The sequence below is a fragment of the Xenia sp. Carnegie-2017 genome, unplaced genomic scaffold (genome assembly GCF_021976095.1).
Source record: "Xenia sp. Carnegie-2017 unplaced genomic scaffold, XeniaSp_v1 HiC_scaffold_1, whole genome shotgun sequence".
NCBI lineage: Eukaryota > Metazoa > Cnidaria > Anthozoa > Malacalcyonacea > Xeniidae > Xenia > Xenia sp. Carnegie-2017.
Window position 1 is genome coordinate 3,565,591 of NW_025813402.1, and position 23,183 is coordinate 3,588,773.

A 23,183-nucleotide genomic window follows, 5' to 3' on the forward strand; every position below is an offset into this window, starting at 1 on the left:
ACAATCTCGTGCATTGTACTTCAAAAGTTGGAAATTATTCCGATTGCTTTCCGTTGAAGTTCAAATGAGCATCTTGGCGTATGTACTTTTCTGTTTACAAATTGTGTATTGTTTCTAACAGTAACCAATTTTCAGTTGTACAGCTTTTCTTGATGTTTACAAGAAAAAACTGAATCGTTTTCATGCACAATAGCAATTATTTTGTTTATTTTTTATCGTTTTATGTCTATCCTTTTTGATGTCTACAGAAAGGTAAGTTGTATGAATAATTGTTCTCGTTTTATCTCGATGCTCGATGTGTTTCATCAAGACGCTTAGTTTATATAGTAGCCACTCATAAAAACCTGATTTATTAATTGTAACATAAAGTCAACTTTCAAGTCATTAATTTTCTATAGCATATCTATACCCAGCTGCTTAATCCAAGGTGCAAGTATTTCAAACAACATTTATTTACAATAAGTTGGGTTTCAAATATTTTTTGTCAGTTTTGACAGTTGTGATAATAAATTTTTTTAAAGATATTTTGATATTTACGTAGGAAAGAAAAATCTCTGTGGGACATTGCTGTTAATAAAAGACAAGAGATTGAAATAAAAAATAATGGTAAATTTTTTATTTCAAGTAAATCAGCAGAGTAAATCAGCAGACTGGCTATGTTACTGTGTGTAAACAAAGCAACCCATCCTTTTATGAACTACATTTTTAGTGCTGCACTACCCTGCTATTGTTTATGTGTTAAATAAATTAAAAAAACAAATTTTTCTCAGGGGAAAGTATTGAAGGGAAAAATAATCATTTCTCTGAAGAACTAAGTATTTTGATCTTGGGCAGTAAAGGATCAGTAAGCAAGCATTTTGAGCAAATCGTGATTTTTTTTATCGTAATTGTTTGTTTTATAAACATTTACTTTAATTGATTTTGTAGGGGAAATCGACCATTGTTCTAAGATTTTTAGACAAGTAAGTACATGATTATTTAAATTGGTTGTTGACTACAGTACTGTCTTTAATGAAGAATACACATGAGTTATGTCAGTAATTGCTTTGGCAAGTGTTCGAGGGCATTTATAAATTTATAAATGCAATATTCAAGAAGTTTATTCATATGTACTTGCTTCATTGCCCTTTAAGTAATTCTTTCTTACTAAAAATAAAAAAATTTTTAATATAGAGATGAGAATCCCAAACCAACCGTTGCACTTGATTATACCTTTGGAAGGAGAGCTAAAAGTCATAACATGGTAAATTATGTCATTATGGATCATTGAATATTATATAAGAAAAATAACCATGGTTAAATACTTATGTAACATTGACAACTATTTAAGTTTGTTGTTACAAGTACAATAAAACATTTACCATGCAGTGAATACTTAATATTCATTTTGTTTTAAGTTATAAAAGTATTGTTGATTTTGTTTGGATTGACAAACGTTCCGCAAGTTTCAACAACATTGAAAGTTATGTCGTGTAGCTAGGGCTAGCGCTGACATAGTTTGAAGTTTGTAAGAAACAAGTCGTGCTTTGAATGATTAATCAGCTGAGTTACGTAAGCTTCATCTACAATAGTGGCGTCGCATGCTAGATTTATAAGTGAGGGGAATTTTTTTCAAAAATGCATGTTTTTTCCGTATTACACAAGTTCTTTTGAAATCAGTTGTTTCTTAGGGATTAAAAAATGAATATATGAATATTGTCCCCTTCACTTATCGAATTGGCAATGCCACTGGATTCATCTTTTGACACGGATTAGGAATTAATGGAAATAAGGCAGGCAGTCACGAATCCTCCAGGAGAAATGTGAGTCAAAGCGATTCCTTTGAAAGACTTAATATAAATGAGAGTCTGCGCAAAAATGACTGGAAAAATAGATGAAAAATTAACTTCCCCAATGATAAGGTCTACTTATGCGCCAAGCAGAAGAGTGGGAAAAAAACAGAGAAAAATAGCTCATCCTGATCAGAGGTTTTTCAGTCATTGGAACCAGTTCATTTGAAACTGGAGAGTGTTGTGTTATTCTTTAGTTATAAGAACAAAGTTTGCTCCTTGCTCTTTAGACAGACATGTCATGCTTTACACGGACTTTGATACTTGATGTTTTGAAATACTTCACGAAACCTGAACATTTTTGTCATTTTTCTTGTAAATGGTAACAGAGTTACCATAATTTCATAAAAGCACTATTGCCAATACACATTTAATATAAACGACAACTTTTTTGAAAATAGACATGTTTCGACATCTCATGATGCATGTCGAAACATGTCTATTTTCAAAAAAAGTTGTCGTTTATATTAAATGTATAACAGAGTTAGTTACTCTCCGAGTATTTCAAGGAGATTCAGTTGATTGGTATGAACTGTATTAGTTTGTCGTGTGGACAGTGCAAGTTATCAGTTATATATTGTAGACATGTTAATGTCTATCTTCTTAATCTTATTTCAACAAATGTATTTTCAAACTCGTCAAAATGACCCTTACTTACCTTTGTTCTTACATGTATTTTACGCGTTTTAGCAAAGAGATATTGGTCATATTTGGGAGCTTGGCGGCGGGACATTTCTCTCAAATCTAATTGAAGTACCACTAAAGGAAGAAACAATTTGGTATGTAAGAAACAACACAAATAACAAATTTTTTATTAAAATTGAGTCTATTTTTCATTTGGTCAATTATAATTGAAATAGTAGCAAATGAAATACACGAGGATTTAAATGTTATTGATAATGCTCATTACTTATAAACAAAACCAATCTTTAATTATCCATCATGCACGAATTAAGTTTCTTTTAAACAATTTTTAGCACGTCGTCTGTCCTTATTGTTGTTGATTTATCGAAACCTAACGAACTTTGGCTGACATTAGAAGTTCTTTTGAAATCAGTGAGTAAATATGAATTATCTACATTGTTGAGATATTTTTGACTGATCCAAATTATGCATTTAGTATTTTATTTCAGACCAGATCTGCTATTGATAAATTGCTTTCTGAAATAAAAAATAAAAATCCCAGGTTGGTGGAGAAAATGGAATGTTTTTAAGGACTAAATGGGTTTACAGTTTACTGTCTTAACTCAGAGAAGAAAATTCTGTTTAGTCTGTAAATGTATGAGTATGACTGCGCACGTAATTTGTTTACGTATATTTTTTCTTCGACAGTTTAGCAAATGAAATCCAAGAAAAAGCCTGGAAACGATTTGGGGATAATCATGTTGTATGTACATGGAAAATATTTTCCTTATACTCCCGTAACAATGTCCCAATGACAAAGTTATCATAATTTCTTTTTATTCTCGGTTTATTGTAAGCATTTGTTTACTACGTATAACATTATTCATATATCCCTGCACAAAATGTTGTTTGTTGCACATAAAATTACGTTTACAACTGTTCACAAAAGCAGAAACTTTATAACATTAGATTTTTGTTTACTTTGTAGGACAAATCGTTTTTAGATCCTTTTCCAATACCCCTTGGCATTGTTGGCACAAAATACGATATTTTTCAGGTAAATTTCGCTTCTTTTCATACAGCTGCATCACGATCAGAATAGCATTTTGAATTTTCGTACGACTGAGATTTTTTCTTGCAAAGTTGGCAACATCTAACACAAAAATATGCGTTTCAAATCTTACTTCAAATAGACGAAAGTAGTTATTGAAAGGAAGCCACTTTTGATGTGGTTCTTGAACATTTGTCTTCATCATTTATTATCCTTAAAAATAGGATTTTGATCCTGAAAAAAGAAAGATGATTAGTCGAACGCTTCGTTTCATTGCGCACTCTAACGGTGCTCATCTTCAGGTACATTTTTCTGGTTTTTTCTTACGTAGTCGCATAGTTTTTTTCTTCTAGATTCTTTATGCTCCTTTACCAACTCCTTTAGAGAAATCAAAGAGTATTTTATGTTAACATATTCTAACCACATACGTATGACAAACTGTAATGACTTGCTTTTGACTCTGAAGATGACTACCGCTAAGGTTGTCGAAACGTCAGTCAACAACAACAAAAACAGTCGTTCTCAGGACTATATACCAACCTGGACGATCTACATTTACAAAACATGTAATGACTTGCATTGTTGACACACTTCCCGAACATATCCTTATTTTTCTCTTTACATGTTTTATAGCCTTATCTGAAATGCTCTTACACCATAATTTATCATGAAAATCTACGTACTCTGATACCATATACATACGTAGTGACGTAATAAACTTTGACAATTTACTATAAGACACTATATTTTGTGCGTGCATGAGTAATTGTTTATCTCAATTTACTTTTAAAGTATTTCAGTTCAAAAGCTGAAGGTTTGATTACACGAACTCGGGCGTTGTTCGGAGGTTTACTATTTCGTACTCAAACAAGGTAATCAAGTCTTATCTCATTTTTTTTTCAGTTATGTACAACAATATTCATTTTATGCCGTTACGCCTACCTAATATAATACTTAAACTTTAGCATAAATCTTCAAACTTTAGCATAAATCATTCCACGTTATGCGTGCTTAAGGTTGCAGAAGAAGAATTCCAATGTAGTGTCTTTCATAACATGGATTGTATTGTTGTGGTGTTTTTGATTTTTGTATTGATAATTTCAATCATAGCAAAGCTATATCGATCGACCATAATAAGCCTATAATCGTACCTGCTGGTCAAGACAATTTTGCACAAATCGGTGAGCATGATTTATCACAACGTTTTCCCAGTTATTTTTTTACGGCTTGAAAATAAATTTGACAACGTCTTAACAGACTTCATTTTCCTAACGGTCACGTGATTTCAAAGGCCGATTTCATTGTCTTCATGTAATGTAAACTTAGAAATTCGTGAAGTATTGGCATTTTTATGAGTCGGTTGAAAACGCTTGGTCTCATTTTTCCACATTACAGGTCCCCCACCTATCACTAATGAGGAATTGAGCAAGTTAACTGGAAAGTACGTTTTCATCAGTCATATTTAAAATGTGTAATTGAACAGTAACAATATACTTAACAAGAGTGTAAAAGCTTCTATTTAGAACTCTTAACCAGCAGCTTGTATGCAACGTTTATAGGTTTATATTAATCTGATTTATGAAGGTGGATCATTTATACTTTCTGCCTTGTTGTAGTACATGGTTACATTCATTATGTGTTCATGACGTTTTTAGGCGTCCATATGACTTGTGGAAGGCAGCATTTGCTACAGTTTTCCCAGAGGAAGTAAGGTGTTATGTTTTTTGCTTGGAAAGTGATTTTTCCATTGTTCAAACCTCTCAAAATGTCTTTAATGATATGCATTATATAAATCATTTCTCTTCAATAAGAATACAATGTAACATTTTCATTGGTGTTTACGAACAATAATCAAAAACTTTATGAATCTAATGTGACCGAAGAAAGCGTACAAAGTATACTTTACACAATTATATATATACACTAATATTTATAATTTGTTGTGTGATATACGAGAACACGTTAGCAAAATTTTTGCGGTATTCGTGTTTGGTGCACAAACAATTTTCTTTTATGTTTATTGACCGCTGACTGAGCCCGCAGTTCAATATCACACGAGACATTTAATAGTTAAAGAAAAGTTTCGAATGAAAACGCTAGAATGAAAATTCTAATATTTTTTTCTAAGACCTTCATATCATAGTTCATGCAAGTTTTAGTTTTGGTCATACAATTTTTATCCGTTACAACCTTACAACCTTGTCACCTGAATTTTATAATACAAAGAAACGATGGAAAAATTGCAGTCTTTGTTTGGCTACCTCAAGATGACAAACGGTTGTAAATTGAATTAAAAATATTTCCATATTTTATGTTTAGAATTATAAAGACAAATTAAAGAATGACGATATTACCCACAATGCACAGTATGCTGAATTAGCAGTCGACGCCGTTCGTGCTCAAAAGGATGAGGTACCGAATGTGAACACGAAGTTTTTTTTATTGTTCCTATCACGTTTTCTTTTATGAAGATATTCTTCGAAAAATTTCTGTTATTTGGGTATCTTTTGAAGGCACTTGCTTTTCCAATAAAATACTTAACAAATGAAATGTCTGTCGTCCAAATGATAGAAATAAAGATATGAAAGATATGAACCCAGGAATATCGTTACATGATGTAACATGTATGCAAATATTGTCGTTCAATCCTTGTGAGGAAACATTCAACGACTTGTTATCCATATATTTTTTCTTTGACATGTAGGATATGGAACGTTTAAAGAGGCAAGAAGAAAAAAAGAACAAAACGTTTCTTCGCGGTGGAAAACGTGCATAATATATGAAAACATGTTATATAACTTGCAATTATTTTATAAGTAAATCAAAGTACAATATAATAATAGATTGTTATTGCATAGAACAATATTAATGTGGTTGTTTTTAGTTTTTGATTGCTAAATATTGAGATGTGCAAAAGCATTGTCTAGTTTCTATCAATAAAGAAAATATTTATGACTATTAAGTGAACACATGTCACTAATTGTTTTGTATAAAGTGCCTGGATGGTGCATTATATTTGCGCATCTCAATATTTATAAGTTTTATTTAGTTAATAACTGGCAAGAAATGCTTGCAATGACGTTGTTCATCATCAATTGTTAATAATATAAACGTGTTCAGTTTTATTTGGTATAAAAAAAATGGTTTAACTTCTAAAGGATTGTCGATGATCTTGCTTCTCATCGCTTTTTTAGAAAAAGCATTGTGCATTACTCGAAAAAAAAACAATAGTACAAAACTCATTGTCTAAACTAAACTCTCAAATTTTTTCAATGAAAATCGAGTGTTTGAATAAATTAAAACACCTGCCTTTACTACATCATTATTCAATAACATTTTCAAAGAATAGTTGTTTAAGAGTTATCTTTTTGTTGAGATATCCTAAAGCTTGATATTGTTGTTCGCTGTAATGCGTTTCATACTTTGCAAACAGAAAGTGTCAAGTTTTAATTTATTAATATTGAAAAATATCTTTAATAAAAAAATATCTCAAACAAAGTCGAGTTAATAAAATATTATAACTATAAGATTCTACATTTTTCTTTCGGTAGCTATATCTTGCCTGTTTTATGCACTCATTGTACAAACGTGAAAAGTACAGGTAGCTATCTTATTTTTTACAATTCGTTAATGTGTTCTTGAGGGTAATTAAATAAAAAGCCGACTACCGAACAAGACTAAAATTTATAATTTGCCTCATAATTGTTATGTTAATCTTAGAGTACCTATAAATAATTTAACTTAAGAAGCTTAAGTCACGTGCCCGACATTATCTTTCTATAAAAAAGTTTAAATACTTTTTTTGCTTTGATAAGACTGATAAATTTGTATTTGTTGAGATAGTCATGTATGAAATATTTAATAAAGCAAGATTTTAAATGCGTGCGTGCAAAGAAACTATTAACCATTATTTCAAAGAGGTAACCATAACAACATATTTGTTAATAATTGAAGAACTTTCAGTGTTGTAACATGGCGACAAGAAGCGGCTAGTTATGAGTTGGAAAGGAGTTTCATTGCAAAATGACAACAGACTCTCCAGTGACAAAAGCTGTTGCGCAAATTGAAAATACTAAATTAAAGGTACAAACTCCGTATGAGAAAGTTTGTGACAATATCAACAACGACGAAGGTTATGCTCAAGATCTTGCTCAGGGCAAAAGAATCGGATTCTACAGTTTACGAGAGGATTTAGGCAGTGGTAATTTTTCACGCGTAAAAATGGGAGTTCATACACTAACTAAAGGTATTTTGACCTAAAAGTTTGAGTAGATGTACAGAGGCATCTACATTAGAACATGCACTAGTTGTTATTAATGTAATGCATTTACTTCAGATAAAGTGGCTGTAAAAATTTACAATAAATTGAAACTTGATGCTAAAACGCAGAGATTTCTTTCAAGAGAAATATCTTCCATGGAGAAGTTGCATCATCCAAATACTGTAAGACTGTACGAAGTTATCGAAACATTCTCTAAACTTTATCTTATTATGGAGTTTGCCAATGGTGGTGAATTGTCAAGCAAAATATCGACGGAAGGTAAATTATCACAAAAAACAACGAAGCGAATCTTTTGCCAAATTGTTGCAGCTTTGGATCATATGGTAAGATTACTTGACGGGCACAGATGACTGAAGTTAGTCCGATATTTTATGCTTCCTAAACATAAATTTTTTATGTTTCGTCTCTGGAAAACAGTGCATAGAATAATTTTTTAAAAAATATGTATAATAATTTCAGATAGGATTGTAAATTCGTGGTATGAGATATGCAGGAAATAATTATTTAATCAATACAGGTTTTTATGCATTCTTGTCGGGAAAAAGAAGTGTCACTATGATGTATTTGACCATTTTAAATTACTGGGAACACATAAAATTAACGCACATTCGCAAAGATTTACAGGAAAATGATATTTTATAGATAGCTGCTTTATAACAAGCGGCGATATATTCCAAAACATCTTGTTCTAAATACCTCACTCTTTAAATAAATATTGATTTAATATTCTAGCAGGCCGATATTTGCAAATGCGCTTTCTTTTGTACACACTTTTATCGGGCCATCTGCTCTATAATTACCCAACATTTTGAATAATTTGTTATACTGGTTGTGAAAAGTATTCCTCAAGTGCGCTTTTTGACTTTATCCCTTACGATCATACAATAATATAAATTCTTATGGTCCTTGAATTTTCAAAAACATAGAGTTCGGTCATGGATAGCATTTCTGTCGAATTGTTTTGCTTCAGGTGTTGACGCTTGAACATTTAGAGAAAGTTTTTGTTCGTATAACAATTTTTTTAATAATCGAGGCAAATTATCTAAACTGCGATAGAAACATTTTTGCATCCTGTAGAAAACAACCCACACAATCAAATCAAACAGACTTAAAATTGCTTCTCAAAAATTAATGTAAATCAATGTTTTAATGACGTCTCTTTATTCCATTATAAAGCACAAAAAGAACATAATTCATCGCGATTTGAAGGCGGAAAATGTTTTTATATCTGGATTGTGTGTTGTAAAAGTTGGTGATTTTGGCTTTAGTACATGTGCATCATTTGATACAGCATTAACAACATTCTGTGGTTCACCACCTTATGCTGCTCCAGAACTATTTAAAGATGATTACTATTTAGGACCGTATGTCGATATATGGGCATTGGGTATACTACTTTACTTCATGGTTACCGGTGTCATGCCGTTTCGTGCAGAAACTGTTGGAAAATTGAAAAAATCCATATTGAATGGTTTATATATTATGCCTGATTTCTTACCAGATAATTGTAAATATTTAATTAGAAAAATTCTGCAACTTATTCCCAAAAATCGATTCACACTTGAGCAGATAAAACGTTGCAAATGGCTTCAAGGCGAGACTTTTCCATTGGACGAGGCGTCTTGCAATACACATCCTCCAAACATTGATTTGTGTAATGAAGAAGAGTTAGAGGCCCGTTGTTGCCTGGAGGAATTGGGAGTACCGCTGGACAATGGTACTAACACGACTATGGACGTGCGTAGCAAAATTACTGGAACGTACAGAATTGTTCTTCATAGAAAGCAGAAAGAAAAATCCGAACTTGATATAAATCTCTTACAAAATGAGGCTAGCTACACCAGAAAAAAAAATACAAAATCTAAAGTTTGTACTATATTGTAGATTGATACGTCTGTTTCAATGTACTTGGCTTTACTTAGGCTATTTGAAGAACACGTTCTCTACTCCAAATGTAAGCATTACGATGGCTGTTGAATAAAAAAATTTTGTACAAAAATATATTTACTACAACGTGTTATAGTTACTTTGTTTAATTATTTTTTACAAAATTTGCTATATCATATTCTTACGACGATAAATCAAATTGCTCAGAGTTTAAATGTTATTCTCTATTATATATTTGCATGTTTGATCAGCTTTGTATTTCCTTTACATTCAATTGTCTGAGATGTTGAAGTTCAATTGTTAATCGTACAGAGACGCATTTAGATTAAATACACGTTTTGAACATATTCATTTGTTTCGTGTCAAAAAATTATAGAAAGACATATGTCACAAATTGAGAAGTGAAATTAGTTATTTTATAAAAAAAAACATGGTTGATCACTTTATAAGTCAGTCGATGGATAATGAACTTCCTCAAAAATAAAGCAAAAATGGGGTGTGCACTGCTAGCTGCTTAAAACCCTTCGTTTTGTTTTTGTTGGGAATTTTACAAAAAGTTGCTACATTAATCACTAATTATCCACATTCACAGTAATTATCTGTACCAATTAGTAATTACTGGAGATAAATAATTTTACAAAGATCATTACTATTTAACAAAGATAGCGATACTTCTAATTATCAACCATGAATCATAAACATCAGATGCTATAGGCCAAATGTCAATCTTGATACAACCAACCGAACGATGAGACAGTTCATTACCCCCAAGATCAATAATTGGCTCCCGAATTTTTGCCATGATTTTATACTTTTTTGACTCCTGACACAATGGCTTCGATAGGTTTTCATTTTTAAATAATACTGACACAATTCCTCCAGGAAAGATATCCTCGTATAAAATGAACCAGTTTCAATACGTACTCGTTTAATATGAAGGAAACTCTTGAGATCAATTTTTATATAATCTCCTTTTTTTGGTGGCCACGACCAGAAGAATCCTTGACGATTTTCATAAAGACTTTGAATTGATACTCCTCCACTAATTTCTAATGATGTACTAACTGTAGCTGCTGGATTGTTCGCTTTAAACTCATAACTTTCCTCAACTGGCAATTGCTTATGTATATTTTTTATTCCTTTCGATATTCTAAAATTACGTCTGTAAAATTTCAATATGTAATTTAGAGGCATGTGATTCCCAAATATGTTGATAAGTTGCAATAAGTCATGAAAATGCCTTGTTTTATAAATACTTCCCTCGATGGAACCAGGAATTGACTCGTACCACAGCCATTTATCTTTCTTCCAGCTGTTAACAGCGGTCATTACAGACTGTAATATATCACTTTGGATGGTCATGTGATCAGTAAACAGAATAAAGTACTCGGAACGAGTCATCGAAAATGTCCAAAGAAACGTCACGACTCGAATAAGAAACTTTGCTTTCTTAATGTAAGTTTGAGTGTAGTTTGTATAATGACCCCAAAATTGACTTAGACCATTTTTACTTGCATCAAGTTTAAATGTACCTGGTATTTTCATAATTTTCAAGCCATTGTTATCAATCCAATACTTGTATTTATTTTTTATTGTTTTTAGGAAATTATTTGTTTCCCTCTTTCCACAATCTCGTAGAGGAACAACAACTGTTACATTACTACTCGATTTTGGCAGGTTACGAAACAATGATTCTAGTGATGTTTTTATTTTTGCAAAACTCCACAATCATCCGTATGAATATAACCAATTGTAAGAAAACCTATAACATTGAAATAGCAAAGAATCTTTATGAAATTGTATATTCTTTATCATTATTTGACTTTTTTCACAATAGTTGATTTTAATACGTACCCTGTCCCATCCTTTGCAATTCATTTTGAAAGGAAAGGGATTTTTGGCCGTTGTCTTTCTTTACAGAGCTTTCTAAGTAATTTATTCCCTGGAAACTATCTTCGAAAATTGGACATGTATTCACATAACTGTTTAAAAGTTCTATAAAAGAATAATTTTATTTCTTCATGTAATTGTTTCTTTGCTCACAGAATTTGTTTGTTGCAATTTACATGATATCAGAATTACGCACTGCATACATAAAATCCATTTTCTGAATACATATTATTGTCGTGCTACTATTTTTGCTTATGGCTGTTCGAGGCTTAAATGTAATTGAGGTGAATTATGGATAAAAGATGTTTGAGATAAAAATATAACTGAAATAAATCAGGACTGAATAATCTTCATCCACATGGGCCTTTTAATATTTTTTTTTGACTTACCCGAGCCACGATGCTTTATGTCTAAGAGCAGAACAGTCATTATTATGAATTTAATAAGAATAAAATCCACGATTTTTTTCGAAACATTGTTACCTTCCTTGAGGTTTGCTCTTTCGTTAATACCGTTTTAGTTTTAATAGCTGCATAAAAATTATAAATTCAGACATTCTTTGGAATGATAAATGGTTGCTAGTCACCATTAGCCTAAATGAGTGATTCACAATGATATGTCAAGCTTCAAAAATCTGTGTACACTGGTTTGTGTTTGGGAAAATTTTTTAGTGCATGATAGAAGGTACACTGGTTTGAGTTTGGGAAAATTTTTCAGTGCATGATAGAAGGACAAAAATTTGTGTACACTGCTTTGAGTTTGGGAAAATTTTTCAGTGCATGATAGAAGGACAAAAATTTGTGTACACTGGTTTGAGTTTGGGAAAACTTTTTAGTGCATGATAGAAGGACAAAAATTTTGTGTACACTGGTTTGAGTTTGGGAAAACGTTTTAGTGCATGATAGAAGGACAAAATTTGTGGGATGTTGCTCTTGAACATTGAAAAATTCAATTCTGATCAAAATTAGTCTAATTTAAGTGTTATTTAGAAGAACAGTTTCGGTAATATTTTGTCGTCTTATATAGTACCAGTAACACAACTGACATTTCAACAGGTAAACAAATGTATAAGAAACTAAAATGCCCTTTTTTCATCCGCCTCATGCATTTTGTCTTTCTTTGTCCTTGGCGGAGTGATGAATGTCTTTGAACATTAGCAATGAAAGCCAATGAATAATTTTAATGTGTGGTTGTTATTTTTGTCAGCAAAAGTTGTAATTTTAGAGCTTATCATAAAAAATGTTGTTGCAAGAGTGTTTGCAAGTGATTTTTTAGAGATTGCCATTGATTGATACCGGTGATTGATAGCATCAATGGAATCCTTTGACCAATGCTCCTTGGTGATTCCATTGTGATCCATTTTCATCCACATGTCACCCAGTTACTCCACAATATCAACAAAGGTACACGTTGTTTCACAGACAAACAAAGTAATCATTGAAAAGATTGATGGTGCACTGAGTATTTTGTCAAAACTCGCCGGTTGCGAGAGATTTTAAATATGCATTTATAAATGCCACAATCATTTCTACTATTTTGCTTCTAAATGTTTTTCGTTCATAAAAATGATATATTTCGCTACTTTAATTCGCGTCAACGATGGTCTCGCTCTCTGTGCGTCTACAGATCTTGATACAACTTTTGAAATGAAAGAAAGTAAGAAACGATTAAAGTTATTATCAAAAAAAGTTGGTCAACTACCTGCACGATGCACAAGTAAAATTGGCACCTATTCTTTGCAGTACGTATGTTTGGCATTGTCACTAAATATTGAGAGATTATGTACAATGATGATGCAGTCAACATAAAATTTCGGATCATTATCATCATTAACTTCTGTAGAAGTTTATTGGTTTTATTATGAGTGAACATGAACACAAATAAATTTACATAGCAAAACCAAACTTGCATGTGAATCAGTCATTGACAAAGTTTGAAGGCTTAAGTTTATATTCAAACGTTTATATTAAAGGTTTAAAGTATGTGTTGTCACAGGATAAATTTTTTAGTCTAAATTGTAATAGCCATACCATGAAAATCTTCTCAAAAGCATAGTAGTTTTATAAAGAGTCAGATGTTGTATATACTGGTTTGTCTTTGACCTCAACTTAAATAGAATGTGCCTTTGTTGCATGGAATGTTTGTTTTGTGTTAAGTGTGGTCTCCAGACATTTATTACAATGATAACTGGTTGTGATTAAATACTTTCTACATGTAGTTTCACAAGAACTGGATCTTTGTGTACAATGATGATCTGCAGCAGTCAATACCCAGAAATATTGGCCTTCAGTTTTTTAACAGACCTTCAAAGAGAATTTCTTCAACAGTATAAGAATGAAGATATTCAGAAGGCCAAACGTCCTTATACGTTTGTTGAGTTTGGTATGTATGTGTTTTTTTTCACATGAGAGACTTCCGTTAACTTATGTGCAATTTCATTCTCGTAATAGATAGAAGTATCATTTAAATACTTCTTTATTTTCAACTACATAGAAATTGAATCTGTCTGTCTTTATGACACTATGGTTTAGGTGATGTGAACTTGTTTAGGTGATGTGAATGTTGTATTTGAACTTGCTTTCATTATCATTGCCTGGCAGCCAGTCTGCTTTTTTATTGATGCAATGTTAATTTTTCTGCATTACTTACTGTGAAAACAATAGATTTATAAAGAAGTGAATGATTACGATGTTTTGAAATTTGCAAAGCAGGAGTAAAACTTGTGGCTTGACTATGTCACTGCTTTCTTTAATATCAAAAATATATGGATTTATACAAACATCTTTTAATGGACAATTTATTTTGAGCACATTTATCTAACTTTGTAAAACTTGTTGTCTTAAAGGTGCTATTTTATAGTATTTACCCCAACACATTTTTTAGATATGTTTATCCAGAGAATGAAGCAAAGATATTCAAATACAAGTAGTTTAACGAGCAGAATCAATGTAAATGATATTAGTGAGGATCTGAAACAAAATCCTCCATATGAAATCAATAATTCTGAACTATATCAGCATAATGGATCAACAATGACAAGCTACAAAAACAGTGGTTGGTAATAATTACTAATAATGACAAAACTTTGGTCAATTAAATGTGTTTCATATTATTTTGCCTTACCTGAGTATTTTTTAAAATCAATTTTTTTCAGGTAAAGTAAAAATAGTTTTACCTCTAAACTGGCTGGGTTATTTGAGTGGAGCTTTATGCTGTGTTTGTGCATTGTTGAACATTCTCAGATTCGTTCCATTATTTGCCTATTATGGTGCTGAAAATGAGGTTGGTTTTTTTCGTTACACCTATAGCGAAAAATGGCATAGATTTTAGTATCAATGTTACTGACTGTAGTCTGTCACGAAAGCATTGCTTTCGGGGATTGCTTTTTATAGGATTGTTTGATTACCTTTATATGGCAATTCAATTTTGTTCTTATGAACAAAATTTCTTAGTTTACTTGTTCACTTCTCAAATCTCAACCATGTTGATGTTTTAGGATCACAGTGTAACAGCTGCTCTAGCCTTTCTGGTTGGTGCTCTTCTCAATGTTTTGCTGGTAAGTAATGCTAGTTTTGATACCATGCGTTTTTACACTTGGTAGTCTTAAAATTAATGTTGTAGCGTTGAAAAGAAATGCTTATCTTTGTACATTTCATTGTGAAATGCTAGTCGATTGCTATTTCAAGTGTTCAGTTTCATGTTTTACTCTTTTTATTCTAAATATGACAAAACCATTATAGAATAATAATCATCGTTTGTGATCGGTTGTTCGGATATGGTAATTGCATGCTAACCATATGACGCTGATTTTTTTAAGTGTATCAAAGGTCGTTCTTGTCTTTACGAAAATGAAACTTTGTTATCTTTGATGTATTATTAGTTCAAACCTTGGTTTTTTGCTTGTGATGAGATTTTTAGACTTTTAAAAAATGTTGTTAAATAGATCGCTACGTAATGCTATTAATATACAGGCTTTGTGCAACTGTGAACACCGATCCCATCGAAGGTAGTTCGTCTGTCATGGATTAATTTCAGCTCATATGTCTGATTTTGTTTATTTAAGTTCATTGATTTTTGTCTACACATTATGATGCTCATTTTGAAGTTAAATGTTTGGAAGTAACTTGTAAAACTGTTTTATGATTTAGTTTTATTTGCTGCTGTCACCGTTGAAGTTCGTACCCTATACAGTGGCAACTCTACTTTTTGCTACAGTATATTATTTATTGAATTATAGAAATATTTTTCAAATATTGTTTCATGTGCTTGTCACATTACTTACGCTATATCAAATACGTCAAAGACAAGTCACTATCAAACCACCGGATTACAATGTATAGAAATATAGACACAGTATTTCATCTATGTAAATCGTACTAGAATATTCTTGTTCTCTCCAAAAGCTCATACAAGTGACCTCCTTTCTCATTTTTTAGAATGATATCAGTACACCTGCACTTTTGTTGATTATACTAAAGGTGAAGGTTTTTTGCTACAGACCTACCAACCCCGGGAAATATAAAAGTTTAAACCTGCAGGAACACTTAGAGGCAAAAAAAAACTTGAAATTTTTTTAAACAAACTTCTAAAAGCGTCATTTCAAAATAAATCGATTATAGTCATCATAATAAGAAGAATCGGAAATTTAATTTTTAGTTTGGAGTTGGGAGTTTGGAAAAATGAAAATCGGGAGAGTCGGCAGGTCTGTTGTTATATTTAGAGTTATGTTTGTAATCTGTAGATGTAATAGAGTGTGTAACAAAGAAGAAATTAAAGAATTCAACAAGATATCAAAATGACTCATAGATCAGATCACATAACTGATTCCTATATGTATACCGTTAACCTTATATATATATATATATAAGTTAGTGTATATAAGTTCGTGTAGATATATATATTAAGGGTATATATAAGTTGGTGTGCTTTTTTTCATGGTTTAAGCGTTAGGGATCTTATATTCGGCGTGGAGGCTAATGCATGGACAAAATTATACTACAGTTATCTGTTCGTTACAAGGTATTACACATGTTTATAAATCACAATACAATGGTATGAAAAGGCAACTGAGAAAACCTTTTACCATATGACAATGGTATGCTTAAACAGATTTGACCTACATGACTTCGTATCTTGTAGTGAATGTCTTAACTATATGGTCTTATGGTGACATATTCACGGGAGGGAGGGAAAGGGATCTTATGCATGGGGGGAGGGGAACTTATAAGCAAATCTTAACGGTACTTTCCATTTCTGGGCATTTTTTTTCTCAAGCTGTACATGTCGCACTTGCCTGTCCATACCAACCATGGTGATGTACCAATTGATACATGATGTAAAGAACTTATGATAAAGTGAATGGTTTGAAGTTTGAACCCGAGAGTATCGTTACAAGTTTGTGCATGTAGATCGTTTATGTTGTTAGAGTCCTGAGAACAACTGTTGATATTGATGTTTTAAATCTACAAATATGGAAGGTGTAATGTATTGTTTTGTAAAATCGTACGTACTTTAATTTTTTTGCCATTTTCTTCTACCCCTCACTTAATTTGGATTTGTATTGTTTCCGGTGGGAAAATTGCCCTATTGACATTTCGCTGGTTACTACGTGAAGAGAATCAAATCTAATGCTATTACGTTTGTTGACAATTGACAATAGAATGTGATAGTTTTGTACCTTATTAAACTGTTCATGGATTTAAGATGGTCTACTTTTAGCTGTTATCAATCTTGCTGTGGCTTTTTCATAAGTGTCGACACAATATTTAATTTGAAATAGAGTCTAGATGAGGTTTCGTTCAACTTGTCTCGTTTACTATCTTCGTCAAATTAGTCCTGGAGTTTGCTGTTATCTGTAATGAAATATGAACTTCAAACGACAAACTTCAAACGACTATGATAGAAAGACAGACGATGGCGAACAAAGTGAAGTTTTAAAGAGACGTCTTTTGTCTGCGTGGAACAATATGAAGTTTGGTAAGTGCTAGTGCAATACATGTCCACATTTGTTGAAACAATTTTACACATTATATAGAATTATGTTGAGTTTTATTTCATCAGTATGTGAGACTGTGAATAGATTTCAATGGGAATAAACCTAGACATGGTACGTCTATCGTCTACGTAAAATTGTTTCCTGTGTGTGTTCCGGGCTACGCAGGAAAGCATTGTTCTTCAGCTATTTAAAGAATTTTTACTGCTTTAAATTTGACAAAAAATGACAAAAGTTCAAGTTCAACTATTTAATGCACCTCACATATATCTTTAAAACATTTTATTTTTCTCAGATTCTTGGTAGTGGTGAATTGAACTTAGATGATTATGAATAATTGTTATTGTGATTGTCTAGCAGTTTTTATTATTCATATAGGCTTAATATCACCAAGCACAACAACATTTTCTATAGAATATCCAGTTTGGATACTGGGAAAGTGCTACAACCTCAATCCTGATATGGAAGGTATTTATTTTTTAAACCATATTCATTTAAGAACAATAATTGAAGTTTGAATAAATGCTGACCTGTTACTTTTTCTTTTCATTACATACTTGGTTACATATTTAATAATTGCCAATATTTGAAGAATTCATTTCTTGTGAGCTCATGCTTTTTCAACAACAATTAAATAATTTGTTTTCTTGCAGCTACCTTGCGTCTGCAACCCGTCCAACCAAACTGCTTGCTTCCCATGAAAGAATTTCGTCGACATTTTTCATCCTTATTTTGGTTTACATACCGTAGAGACTTTCCAAAAATACTGGATTCAGATTACACAACTGACACAGGATGGGGGTGTATGATACGAAGTGCACAAATGATGTTTGCAATTGGTCTGTCTTATTTTCTTATAGGAAAAGGTGCAAATACTGTTCATTAAACAAATATAAGCTCTTAAATATTATTTATGCCTTTTGAATCTGTTATGACAAAATGTATTGCATCAGATTTCAGAACCACAGGAAGATGTCATAGCAGAGTACAGACACATTTGTATAAATCAGTAAGTATTGCAATGATCAATAGAAATTTTTGCTATGGAATGAATGATAACAGAAAAATTTAGTTGTGGGACCAGTATGTAAAAAATAAAGCTTGTGATAAGGTATTATGTATTTTAGTCAAATAATGTATAGATTTTGAAATCCAGTTGAAATATTAAAAATCATATAATTGTTTAGATCTTAAGATTTTTTAATGATTCGCCGATGGAAATCAGTCCCTTTTCATTGCATAAACTTGTTAAACTGAGTGCAGCATTTGGTAAACAGCCAGGTGATTGGTTTGGACCTTCTCTTGTTGCACATGTTTTAAAGTAAGTGATAAAACTTTGTGGCCTCTACTCTTTGGAGTCAGAAATACAAACAACTTTAGTAAACAATCAGAACTAATCACAAAATGCTTTTATGGAACTTTGTTTATTGCTAAAATTTTTAAATATGTGTAAACAAGATCGCGATGTAAAAATATATTGTGTAATCTGTCCTTCTGTAGTTTGTTCTAGTGTTGAACAAGTTTGTTCATTTTCAATAACTACGAATGCGATGAAATTACACGTTTGTAAAATAAATCCTAAAAAAGAAACTTTGTGGCTCATCATTGTGAGAAAATCATATAAGAAAATACCAGATGCCTTGTATAAGCTTAATACACCCTTGTGTAAGCTTAATCCACCCCCGTGTAAGCTTAATCCACCCCCGTGTAAGCTTAATCCACCCCCATGTAAGCTTAATCCACCCCCTTGTAAGCTTAATCCACCCCCATGTAAGCTTAATCCACCCCCATGTAAGCTTAATCCACCCCCATGTAAGCTTAATCCACCCCCATGTAAGCTTAATCCACCCAGTGTAAAACTGATGTAACCTGTGTAAGCTTGGTTCTCCTCAGATCTCATGCACTAAAATCGAGATTTAAAATACTTATATTTATGACCATCTGTATTTATTTAGCTACCACTTTTCGACGGACAAGGATGAAATAAAACTCACATTTTTACTTTTATACTAAAATGTTCAAAAAGTCATATGAATAACATTTTATGTTTTAGAAAAGCATTGGAAGAATCACACAATCCAGTGATGAATTCTAATCAAGGAGTTTGTGTGTATGTTTCACAAGATTGTACAAGTAAGATTCATGCGTCATGTTTCTGTCCAAAAGTATTGAATCGAAGTTGGTTGGTCAAATACCCTTGTAAAATATCTTGGCAAAACTACACATGTTTTGTATTGATTCATGGCTTGAAAAGCAATTTTTTATCATAGATATATAAACTACTTTTATACATTACTAGTCTATAAAGATGACGTAACCCAACTGTGTCAACAATGCGCCGGTTGTAGCAAGAAAAACTGTTCTGACGATAATTGGAGGTCACTTATTATCTTGGTTCCTGTTCGATTAGGCGGTGAAAGTTTTAATCCAATTTACCAGCCTTGTGTGAAGGTATAATTTGATATTTTGTGAATATTTTTGCTCCTTCTACGCTGTCTCAATGGGTATGTCAATTTGAGAGCTTCAGATCCACGGTACATAGGAAGGATGTAATCTAGACCCCTAAGTTACTATGCATTATTGCAAGTATACGTAAGTCCAATTGGTGTTTGTCATGACCATATGAACAAGACCTTTTGGTCAAATGATTTCTCTCATTTGTTCCACTGATTTGTCCTTAAGCGATTTAGTTATCCCCGAAAGCAGTACAAATAGATTCAGTTGATTTTTCTTATGACTTTTGACTGGAACAGTTGATTTAGTGGACTGCGCATGTGTAAATTTGAAGTGGTACATAAATTGTCTGTCTCCCTCTGCTTATTTCGACCAATTCATCTTTAAACTCGTCTAGAAAAACGTAGACTAGCCAATGGATGGTTCTCATAATACACGATTTAAAATTATATGGGAGTTAATGGAGATGTTGAATAAGTTCATAAATCATTTTTATTCAAATTACAAGTGTAGAAGACCATAATTGTTTGAAATTTTCACTAATCTTGGAATCCATATATATTTATGACTTTAGTGGTCCTCCATTTTGTATAATACGCTATTTACTGCACATTCTGTTTCAGTTTTACGTTATATCACTAACATTATTGCGAGTTCTTCGTTTGAAACGCAAATGTTAAATACTTTGTTTCAGTTATGTTTGGTCATGTATTCCTTACCATGTGTATTTTGTTCATAGCATAATACAAAATACAATATGATGGGATGTGTATTTAACGTTTAGGCTCTTTTAACTCTCGATTCGTGCATTGGAATAATTGGTGGACGTCCAAAACATTCCTTATATTTCGTGGGTTTCCAAGGTTTGTAAAAAATGCACAAAAACAGCTCATTTATGTCACAAAAGGCGAGACGTCTTTTTTTTGAAACGAAACAAGCAACAGAAGAAAAATGCCAAAATTAAAGTCTCGGACATCAGATGAAGTTTAGTACGATAAAGCTTAATTAATTTGGCAAAACACTCACAATGTAACTAACGTGTTCTCGTCTTTATTTTCATAAGTGAACGTTTTCAAACCAAGCTTTTTTTCCAGTTGACTTGCAATAATCAATATCTTCATTAATGTGTGCATTGTTCGTTCTCTTTTAGAAGATACTCTTATTTATCTTGACCCTCATTTTTGTCAGCCTGCTGTTGATATGACATCGGAAGACTTTCCTTTCGAGGTAAAAGTCAGGAGTTTGGTTTTAAGGGGCGTGTGCCTCTTCAATAATTAGGACAACTAAGTCCTAATGCTAAGTTTACCTAAAAAACGAATTATAACTTCCGACCACTGCATGATACTACACTTCTATATTCCTTGCATAACAATACGAAATTTCCATTACATCTGACCACGGTGTCAACTGTCTATTTATCAAGAATCTAGTTTTACTTTATTATTCGTGAAGCTGTAATTAAGTTCGACGAAATTAGTTCCACCACACCACAATTTTCTAAAAAAAGTTGATTACAATATACTTGTTAGCTCTTCTTCTTTCACTAAAAATATGTTTGTTTTTAGTTGTAATGATTCACTATCCTATGTTGTAATTTCATGTTTTCATTTGATGTATTTCTTCTTCTGGTCTTTAGCTATTTATTTACAAATGTTTAGACATTTCACTGTGACTCTCCTCGGAAATTACCAATGAAAAAAATGGATCCTTCTTGTACGATTGGTTTTTATTGTGCGAATAAAGAAGAATTTGAAAATTTCTGTGTAAAAGCAACTGAGGTAATTGAAATTTGCGATTGTCGAAATAGACCTATCACCATCATATCCATTGATGTTTGTGTAAGCGCTTGGAAAATTTTTTGAAGAAGTGCACATGAACGTCAGCCGATTGTCCTTTTGAAGTTAAAAGCCGTAGAAGGACTCTTTATTTCAAAGCCCCCATTTCTCACTTCAAATTTTACATGTGGAATGAGAACATATATGTATGCTTGAGGTTACGAAATCAACCTGCGCTGTGTCTTTAAATTTATCTTTGTCGTTAGATCTTTGATTTATGTGCAAATCTACATATTCTACAACCATAAACATATCGTTATCCGTTACTCTGTAGATGTGCCATCCCCCTATGCAGAAGACAACGTATCCCATCTTTATTGTGGCTCCGGGAAACTGCCAAAAACTTACTTCAAGTTTAGATCTCCTATCATCCACGTCGTATACAGACAATCCAAATGAATCAGATCGTTTTCATTTCGAGTGCAGATCTCGTACGACTGATGATATGTACAGTCTTCAAGAGATTGCCGGAGAGAGCATAATGTTAGCTGATAAACCTGCTGAAGACTATGTTGTTTTAGGGTCATTTAAAGAAAATGAATGATAGTAAGTAGGTTTGACCGCAGGTTGCATCACACCATTCTGATATGCATTGTAACTTTATCTTATACTATTCCCTCACGGCTAAAGTTTATTTGCAGCAAAAGATTTCTCATAAAGGCTTAATTTTCCTGCCTTATAACTATCATCAGCATTCAGCAAATTGAGTCCAATTGTTTTAATTTTTTAATAATTTATGAAATATGATGAAATGAATAATATTATGTTATCTCTTGTTTTATGCAGTTGTTTTTTACGCACATATACGTAGAAAATTTCTGCCCCAGACTCTTTTTACACCTCCCTTCTGATAATCCTCCACTTGAATGATAGAAAAATAATAAATCCCTCCCGAAAATAAGCAGTTGAAGGCTTGTAGACAATGTTTGCGACAAAAGATTGATCGCCGATAATAAATTGGCTCAAGCTGACGCATAAATTAACTGCAAGTCGGCAAAGATTCGATTTTATGCAAAGTAGTTTAATGCAAATTTAGTAAACAGTGCCCAATGGTTGTGGCAGATGAATCGCTGGTTTTGAATACAGTGAAATCTCAGGTACGCAGACAGCCTTATTATAGAACTCAATGGTTTCAGCCTTAGATTAGAACAACGGCCACGTGTACGTTTATGGGAGGTTATATATTGACTTATTAATATATTGGCAAACACCTCTGGTAAAAACCCAAATACATTTTCCGGTTTCGAGAGGTGTTGTAGTGGTAAAATTACAACATTTATTTATTTTTGCACATTGCGCGGCTTAGGCCCGGTTCAAACGTCGCATTTTACATGCGCCG

The 23,183-nt window shown here is 32.3% G+C and overlaps 5 protein-coding genes across 10 annotated transcripts; 4 read left to right on the forward strand and 1 right to left on the reverse strand.

The window, feature by feature from the left end:
• Positions 1-88: 88 nt before the first annotated feature.
• On the forward strand, positions 89-6,661 carry LOC124436875 (cytoplasmic dynein 2 light intermediate chain 1-like). 3 transcript variants are annotated; one of them, XM_046986856.1, is made up of 17 exons: positions 89-252; positions 542-606; positions 771-844; positions 928-962; positions 1,174-1,243; positions 2,520-2,608; positions 2,807-2,885; positions 2,963-3,015; positions 3,162-3,216; positions 3,442-3,510; positions 3,729-3,806; positions 4,297-4,376; positions 4,615-4,685; positions 4,900-4,945; positions 5,160-5,211; positions 5,824-5,916; positions 6,209-6,661. In XM_046986856.1, exons 1-17 carry the CDS (start codon positions 239-241, stop codon positions 6,278-6,280), a joined length of 1,095 nt encoding a protein of 364 aa, XP_046842812.1. In that variant the 5' UTR covers positions 89-238; the 3' UTR covers positions 6,281-6,661. The 3 variants fall into 3 exon arrangements, with proteins under 3 accessions (XP_046842812.1, XP_046842817.1, XP_046842822.1); XM_046986861.1 differs by lacking the exons at positions 4,615-4,685; positions 4,900-4,945; XM_046986866.1 differs by lacking the exons at positions 89-252; positions 771-844.
• Positions 6,662-7,474: 813 nt separating this feature from the next.
• On the forward strand, positions 7,475-9,787 carry LOC124436846 (serine/threonine-protein kinase NIM1-like). 2 transcript variants are annotated; one of them, XM_046986828.1, is made up of 4 exons: positions 7,475-7,750; positions 7,841-8,109; positions 8,963-9,599; positions 9,636-9,787. In XM_046986828.1, exons 1-4 carry the CDS (start codon positions 7,528-7,530, stop codon positions 9,668-9,670), a joined length of 1,164 nt encoding a protein of 387 aa, XP_046842784.1. In that variant the 5' UTR covers positions 7,475-7,527; the 3' UTR covers positions 9,671-9,787. The 2 variants fall into 2 exon arrangements, with proteins under 2 accessions (XP_046842784.1, XP_046842779.1); XM_046986823.1 differs by having other exon boundaries at positions 8,963-9,787.
• A 16-nt stretch (positions 9,788-9,803) lies between these two features.
• LOC124436909 (alpha-1,3-mannosyl-glycoprotein 4-beta-N-acetylglucosaminyltransferase C-like) lies at positions 9,804-11,401 on the reverse strand (the record flags this gene model as incomplete). Its single annotated transcript, XM_046986886.1, has 1 exon — positions 9,804-11,401. A coding segment is annotated over one exon (1,020 nt), but the record flags the coding sequence as incomplete, so codon positions are not given.
• Positions 11,402-12,892: 1,491 nt separating this feature from the next.
• On the forward strand, positions 12,893-16,578 carry LOC124444342 (vesicle-trafficking protein SEC22a-like). Of its 3 annotated transcripts, XM_046994948.1 has the most exons (7): positions 12,893-13,304; positions 13,782-13,945; positions 14,447-14,617; positions 14,718-14,845; positions 15,060-15,119; positions 16,000-16,041; positions 16,220-16,578. In XM_046994948.1, the coding sequence occupies exons 1-7, from the start codon at positions 13,129-13,131 to the stop codon at positions 16,244-16,246; spliced, it is 768 nt and encodes a 255-aa protein (XP_046850904.1). In that variant the 5' UTR covers positions 12,893-13,128; the 3' UTR covers positions 16,247-16,578. The 3 variants fall into 3 exon arrangements, with proteins under 3 accessions (XP_046850904.1, XP_046850896.1, XP_046850888.1); XM_046994940.1 differs by having other exon boundaries at positions 12,895-13,304; positions 16,000-16,578; XM_046994932.1 differs by lacking the exons at positions 16,000-16,041; positions 16,220-16,578 and adding an exon at positions 15,712-15,965 and having other exon boundaries at positions 12,901-13,304.
• Positions 16,579-17,281: 703 nt separating this feature from the next.
• LOC124444308 (cysteine protease ATG4D-like) lies at positions 17,282-22,605 on the forward strand. Its single transcript, XM_046994892.1, has 11 exons — positions 17,282-17,539; positions 17,934-18,023; positions 18,209-18,421; positions 18,509-18,564; positions 18,743-18,876; positions 19,609-19,688; positions 19,855-20,006; positions 20,794-20,872; positions 21,160-21,236; positions 21,668-21,787; positions 22,119-22,605. The coding sequence occupies exons 1-11, from the start codon at positions 17,428-17,430 to the stop codon at positions 22,386-22,388; spliced, it is 1,383 nt and encodes a 460-aa protein (XP_046850848.1). The 5' UTR covers positions 17,282-17,427; the 3' UTR covers positions 22,389-22,605.
• The last annotated feature ends 578 nt before the right edge of the window (positions 22,606-23,183 follow it).

Bases quoted from the DNA above. Each gene is read 5' to 3' on its own strand.
- LOC124436875 (XM_046986856.1), top strand. The intron at 3,807-4,296 runs GTACATTTTTCT...TTACTTTTAAAG, and splicing joins CTAACGGTGCTCATCTTCAG to TATTTCAGTTCAAAAGCTGA. The intron at 4,686-4,899 runs GTGAGCATGATT...TCCACATTACAG, and splicing joins AGACAATTTTGCACAAATCG to GTCCCCCACCTATCACTAAT.
- LOC124444342 (XM_046994932.1), top strand. From the start codon at position 13,129: ATGATATATTTCGCTACTTTAATTCGCGTCAACGATGGTCTCGCTCTC. The intron at 13,946-14,446 runs GTATGTATGTGT...CACATTTTTTAG, and splicing joins TTATACGTTTGTTGAGTTTG to ATATGTTTATCCAGAGAATG. The intron at 14,846-15,059 runs GTTGGTTTTTTT...TTGATGTTTTAG, and splicing joins ATTATGGTGCTGAAAATGAG to GATCACAGTGTAACAGCTGC.
- LOC124436846 (XM_046986823.1), top strand. From the start codon at position 7,528: ATGACAACAGACTCTCCAGTGACAAAAGCTGTTGCGCAAATTGAAAAT. The intron at 7,751-7,840 runs GTATTTTGACCT...CATTTACTTCAG, and splicing joins AGTTCATACACTAACTAAAG to ATAAAGTGGCTGTAAAAATT. The intron at 8,110-8,962 runs GTAAGATTACTT...TCCATTATAAAG, and splicing joins TTGCAGCTTTGGATCATATG to CACAAAAAGAACATAATTCA.
- LOC124444308 (XM_046994892.1), top strand. From the start codon at position 17,428: ATGAACTTCAAACGACAAACTTCAAACGACTATGATAGAAAGACAGAC. The intron at 18,565-18,742 runs GTAAGTATTGCA...ATAATTGTTTAG, and splicing joins AGACACATTTGTATAAATCA to ATCTTAAGATTTTTTAATGA. The intron at 18,877-19,608 runs GTAAGTGATAAA...TTTATGTTTTAG, and splicing joins CTTGTTGCACATGTTTTAAA to AAAAGCATTGGAAGAATCAC.